Source organism: Macrobrachium rosenbergii, chromosome 55 (genome assembly GCF_040412425.1).
Source record: "Macrobrachium rosenbergii isolate ZJJX-2024 chromosome 55, ASM4041242v1, whole genome shotgun sequence".
NCBI lineage: Eukaryota > Metazoa > Arthropoda > Malacostraca > Decapoda > Palaemonidae > Macrobrachium > Macrobrachium rosenbergii.
Genome location: NC_089795.1, coordinates 71876284 through 71883355, shown reverse-complemented (window position 1 = coordinate 71883355; position 7072 = coordinate 71876284). Strand labels below are relative to the sequence as shown.

Below are 7072 nucleotides of genomic sequence, written 5' to 3'. Positions count from 1 at the left end.
TACGTATAGAGTATACATTCCAACGCAGATGTGTGTACTCAAAACTTTAGTCTATTAATGGCTAAACCCAGCTAAATACATAAAAAAAATGAAACGGCCTATTCATAAACGGGACGATCCGTTCAAACCACTCTGATGTATGGGTATATACACATGGGTGATCAGCAAAGATAGGAGAACCGACCAGGCCCAATCCCCCCTCCCCCAGCCGACAGGCACTCTAACCGTCTCCCCCCCAACTCCCCTTTAAAACCCCTAACCTTGAGATGGGCCACGAAAAAAAAAGACTCATCTTCCAGAGGTTGGTTGGACCCACGGCTGTTGTTATCTTCTCTTCTTTCGTCTCCACCAATGGCGGCCGAGTGTCCTTACGTGACCACAGCTTGAAGTATATAAGACTTGAACAGCTGCCCAAACCACACTCATTCACTCAGACGAAGCACGACAAGGTAGGTAGCTGGGCAGGAAAATTATTTTTTCCAGGTGGGCCTAAGCGGTCATTGCATTTTACGGGGACGAAAATGTAATGACGTTATTCCGGGACAAGAAGATAACATCGAGTGATGGCTCAACTGTCAAAGCGTGATTCTATTACTACGTTACGGCGGTATCAACCGAACACGTTTTCTACCATCTTTTCATTTGATCTTCCCGTCGAAAATTTTCACAGAGCGCAAAATAATTTTGTTAAATTGGTGAAAAATGAAAATCAGAATGGTCATTGAGGTAATATCACACTGATCTTGCCACTAATTACGTTCATTTGGAGCAGGGCTTGGTATCAAGATGCTATTTGATATCCACAAATTGTGCTCGTGTGACAGACTTCAGTACTGATCGTTCTCAGTGTTAATATCTACAACGATGGCGCGATAATCATTTTCACTCATTTTCACCTGATACGTGAATTCCTAATTTCTGATGGTATTTTTACGTAAAATAGGAATTGCCATCAAATTCGCTGTAATTCTGGAATTCTTATTTTTTTGTGAAATATTTTTAGCTTTACAGTGCTTAACAAAACATTTGTCATATTAATTCGCAGAAACTTAGATCTGGCAATTTACGCAAAATTCTCTCCATTTTCCCAGTAAGCTGATTCCATTAAAGATGGATGGGATTACATTTTTGGCTTAATTTCAAGAACTCTAATAGGATTAATAGGATCCTCGGGTAGGGTATTAGGCCTGCTTGGTATTTCGGTGCGTTCAGGTTATTCAGTCTCTTTTCCTTCACTTTTATTCTAGGTGTTCACATTAAAATCAGATATATTGATTTATCTATTCAAGACGTGGTGAGTACTAATATATATATATATATATATATATATATATATATATATATATATATATATATAGGTATATATATATATATATATATATATACATATATATATATATATTATATATACACACACACACGCATAATATATGCGTGTAAAATTAATCACTAACTTTAAACAGGATATTTTATGCTTTCAAACGTTGTCACAATCAACCCATTAGATATAATTCATAATACCATGGAAATAATCTTGGGATTAAGTGCTAGGTGCTCCTACACTGACCAGAATTCGAAACTGCCTTTATAGCTGGAACTGGGGTTAACAGTGATTGAATCCACTTAGCCATCTATATACATTATATAGCGAATGTAAGTAGTTCAGTAGTAGAACACTCCGCGGTCGTTTGCATGGTCCGTGATTCTATCCTAGCCTCACGCCACCAGTCGACTCCATCTGTGAATGTCTCTAGGGTCAACTGGGGTCGATAAAAAGGGCATAACACTAGCAACCTCATCAATTAAGACTTGCTGAAAACCGGGAGTCTTACTCCTTCTGGTAACAACCACTCTAAGGGAAAAGAGGTGGGGGAAATTTGGTGAAGAAAAAGTATGTAATTATCAATTTAATAAGTCTCGCTTTCGCTCGTGCAATGCAAGGGCTGGTGGATGATGCATCATGAGAGAGAGAGAGAGAGAGAGAGAGAGAGAGAGAGAGAGAGAGAGAGTTAAAATCAGTTTCCCGAGATTAATGCCGTACTTCACTAAACCAACCAAGAAACCCCAAACTACATAAAATCAACAATATTCATTCCACTTGACACCTCATTTTTGTTTCTTATTTCAGTCAAATTAATCATAAGCGACAATATAGGTACACAGGTGGAGATAAAAACACATACTAATGTATCTTTAAGTGTTTGTTCGTAAGTGTTGTTTCGATTTGCACTTTCTCTGGAATTTTAATTTTGAGAATCAATACCCATTTTGAGGTTGACTGCCTTTTCCGAGTTTCGCTTTCTTCTCCCGACAAACTTTTTCGCCAATATTCACTTACGCCTCGATATTCTCTTTGCGTTCCGATATTCATTTTCGGCCACGGAATTCTTTGAAATAATTTTTTGCGCTGATATTCGTTCCCTTTTTCGAGAATCAATTCGTATCTCGAGATTTACTTGTTTCCTTTTGAAGTTCATTTTTCGTTTCGATAAAGATTTTCTTCTTGTTTCAATGCTTAGCCTACTTGCGTGTGAGCGTTGCTGAACATGAAACAGTTATGAATTCCGAGGTCGAGGATTTTTTAACATATTTTTTATTCTTTACGGTAGTGGACAGACTGTGACAGACATAGCTACCCTAAATTTTATTCATTCAAGAAAAAAAACATTCAAATTATTTTCGCAGTTACATATTTTAGATAATTTTAAGCAGTGATGTTCTGATAACCATCATCGATAGCTACCTTAAATGTATTAGATAATTAAAAGATATTAAAGTGTTAATTAAATCATTATTTTCGCAGAGTTCCACGTTTTAGATAATTTTTAAGCAGTGATTTTTCAAGAAAATCATCATAGTTTCTATTGTTATAACCAGCATACTACTGTTGCAGTTATTACCTATAAATGTAATTGTATTTCCTCTGCAAGCCAACTCTAAAAAGTTCCTTTCATTTAAAAACATTCTTATCCCCTGCTGACAGAAAAACAATGAAGACTATTGCACGTTTCATAAAAAAATAACTATTTCAGACGTGATCTCACTCATTTGTAGGATAACGTAAAAATATATTTTATGTAATCACAACGAATTAACTTGGGGTTCACGTTACAACGCAATCTCGACTGGACCATCGCGTAACGACCAAGATAATCCAATAGCGGTGGGTTAAGGGTGGGCACTTTCTCTCTCACAGTAATCCCCACCCATCATGGGTAAAACAGCCATCTGTGTGTGTGTGTGTGTGTGTGTGTGTGTGTGTGGTAATCCTCACTCTTCAAGAACAGAAACCTTCTCAAGGTCTCTCGCTCCCAGGTATCAAGCATTAACCTTTTTGTCCTGGAAGACGTCAATATTTGACTTCTCCACAAGCCACGTTCCCCTAAGTACATTACTTTCTAAATATGAATTTATCTGTTATGAAGGGATTATTAAACGATGCCTTATTTATCACAGCTGATGTGAGGTTACTACCAGCTTAATCACAAACGACAACAGAAATAGTCGTCAGAAGTTGAACAGATCGGAAAACAATGCCTTTCCTCAAAACCCCACTTAAGGAAAGACGCTATTTGCTACGGAAATTCAAATAGATTTTATATCGTAAGTTTTCTTCTTTAATCGATAAGTTAGAAGTCGACAAATAATAATGTTACCTGAATCTTCGGAAAACAATGCCTTTCCTCAAAACCCCATTTAAGGGAAAATGCTATTTGCTACGGAAATTCAAATAGATTTTATATCGTAAGTTTTCTTCTTTAATCGATAATTTAGAAGTCGACAAATAATACTACTACCTGAATATTCGATTCTGTAACTCGAAATTACTTTTTATATGCCATGTCACTGTACAGTACATAAGGTTTTCACAAGTATACAACTTGGCATTTCAGTTTTCTCAACATTAAAATTCTACGGCATTACGAATGTAATATGTTGGATTTCCTTTTTATTCCTTTAAATCTGCCAACGCCTAGGTTTTCTGGGGCAATCAAGCTGAAACGAACAGCTTCCTATGAAATTCATAGTCTCGGCATACGAATCTCATCCATAAGGACCCTATCACAAAATAACTACCTGATCATCAATCAACCAGATCTTGAAATATTCTAATTACCAGCATCGCGAACTAAACGTTGTGATTTAGGGTTTTGTATTTCAAACTAGTCATTTTTCAGTGAGGTAAAATCTATCAGTAAACGTTTAATTATTTTACTTTCTTATCTCTATTATTTCTTCTGAAAACAACAGCAAATATAAAAAGGAATGAATCTATCAACAATATAATCATTATCATTATTAGTCATCAGTCCATTTGAATATGCTAACGTATTGGGTGGCAGGCTGTTCAATGGAAGCTTGCTAGACAAGTTCACTGCCTCTTTGCCTGTGTCCCTCCCTGTAGTAGTAGTATGCTCATTATTATGAATATGAATAACATTGTAACAAACGAAACCTATGATATCTACCCTTTATTTTTCAGCTAAACTCAAGCAACAATGGAGCGCAAACTCATCGCCGCAGTTGTGCTTGCTCTTGTTTCGGTAGCCGCTGCCCGTATGGCATACCAACTGCCAGCCGATTTCGAGACAATTCTCAGCGGCCCTCTTCAGACAACATTCTCTTGCGAGAACCTTCCCTACGGGTATTACGCTGACACTGACAACGACTGCCAGGTCTTCCACGTCTGCCTGCCCATCGCTGATGACATCGGCGCCCTTGTTGAAACTGCTCACTTCACCTTTGTCTGTGGCAACCAAACCGTCTTCAGTCAGGAGTCTCTGACGTGCGCCAGCCGAGACGACGCTTTCCCCTGCGCTGAGGCGAGGACCCTGTACGAACTTTCCAACGCCGACTTCGGCAGAATCCCTGAGGATATCGTCAATTAACTTGATGGACCCTTAACCTTAGATGGACCAATGACGACCCCATAACGGTGCAGTGTCTTGGTGATCATCCAAACCTGGAAGAGTTCGCAGGCGGCTCTTCGGCCAGTGCCTAGTCTTAGATGCTAAACGACGGATTATGATACTTATCAAAACTGACTTCACTGAATCCTTTTACCGTTAACAATATTTGTTAGGAAAACGAAACTGTGTAGATGTGACGCCCTTCGCGGCCTTGCAATAAAAGTTAAGCGCATTTATTCTTTCGTGTTTTTATGAAATACCAAATTATTATTTACCGAGTTAGGTTATATTTATCGTTGTGTGTTCATAATTTCCAATACAACATACAAAGTCCTGAAATGCGTAGCCTTGACAGTAGCACAGTTAGTATAATAAATCACTAATAAATTATAATAATAAATTATCTACAAAGCCCATGCAAAGGTACCTTTGCTACATAACTTCACGTTAAGCTTGTGGCAATAAACAAGGATAAAAATAAACAATAAAAAGGTTTTTAATAACAACGACTTAATGATTGAAATTTTCACATCTGTAAGTCTTACCATGTAAAAATGCCCCTAAGTAACAAGAGTATCCCATCGGGAAAGCCAGTATGAACTAAAGCGATATATCATTCAGCCTTAATAAAAAAAATGTCAAGTTTCTGGGACTGAATTGAAATTATAGTAAACAACGAAAGAATACACGTTCATGACACTAGAACTAAACTTTCAACATTAATAAAACTATTACCATTAATCAAGAGATCGATTAAACCTGGAGTACTAAATAATCTAGAGCAATTGAAAGCTTTGGCTCGTATTTCCCTTCACCACTTTCAGGTTCCTTTCTATAGTGCAAAGTTTTTTAAAAGTACGTAAAATACATATGTATTTTTTTCAACTGGACACCTTCACTTATCAGCTGCACTTCTCCGAATTTCCGAGTAACGCTAACTGAAAATCAATCTTTTACAAACTTTATAGGTAGCACAGTTTTGTCGCTAGAGATTCTAGGAGCACTTTTCCATTGTCCTACTAGCTCAAAACTACAGAGACCGTTCTTCTTAACTCAATTCTACCGATACATTTCGTTTGTTTATTCCACAAACACTTAAACTGCTTTTACCAGTCAAAACAAGTGAACTTTACTTTTATCTGACTTGTTACGTGTCCGTCGTACAACATATACTCGGATTATATGATAGATTTTATAATACTAGATCGTTTTACTGTTATTTATCTTATATTTACGGCAATAAAAATATGATTATTCACATCTGCTCTTGTCGTGAAAATTTATTTTTCTCCTATATTCTTCTGCCTCCACTTTACACGAAGGCTGCTTCAGTAATGTATTATTTGCATAGTATACTTTACACCATGATTTTTTCACCGATAACGACTCTAAGGTTATACACATTTGCTGAATATCCTATGCGTAATGAATGTAAAATAGCTAGACTGTGCATTTCCGGTTGGATATTTTAAACAAAATATTTAAAAATATTCGTAAACATTTTATAGTATTGTAAAATCCCAAACCGAGCGCTGCACCGTCAACGTGTTGTATGAAATATATCCAAAACATAACCCGTAAATAGTAAAATGAAAATATGACAGTACAATTCCTTCTACACCAAATACGCACAACTGTATTACCACAACTACAGAGGGCAAATCTGAATATCCACACTTACCCAAAATACGCCCAGATCAATTACAATTATATTCGTAATCACGATAATGTCTTTTCCACCTTATTCTACTTGGCTGAGATCCTTATTCTACTTGGTTGAAAGCCTAACATCGTTTCAGCAGGTTTTCACAAATCTCCAATATACTGCATAAAAACTGAATATCATGCCAGTTTCATAAAATTGTCAAGAAGCCATAACCACAAGCCCTACGACTTTTGCGGGTTTTCATCATTATCAATAATAATATTGGATCTCCGTGGCTGTAAGTACCAGCCCCACCTAACACAGTGAGGCCACATTTCAACCCCACCACCCCACCCTCACCCCCGTAACGTTTCCTGGAAAATAATTCCGGTCCTGTTAGCCTGAGTAGTTAATTGTGTACCTGGTAGTTACATGACTGTGGTGGTGCAAAGTAGAAAGGGGCAGAAGCTACCAACCATATTTTAAATTAGCTGCTGAAGCCACCCCATCTACGAGG

General features: G+C 37.3%; 1 protein-coding gene across 1 annotated transcript; it reads left to right on the top strand.

Moving 5' to 3' along the window:
- Window positions 1–323: 323 nt before the first annotated feature.
- On the top strand, window positions 324–5146 carry LOC136835401 (U-scoloptoxin(01)-Cw1a-like). The gene is made up of 2 exons (XM_067098891.1): window positions 324–449; window positions 4484–5146. The coding sequence occupies exon 2, from the start codon at window positions 4500–4502 to the stop codon at window positions 4887–4889; it is 390 nt and encodes a 129-aa protein (XP_066954992.1). The 5' UTR covers window positions 324–449; window positions 4484–4499; the 3' UTR covers window positions 4890–5146.
- The last annotated feature ends 1926 nt before the right edge of the window (window positions 5147–7072 follow it).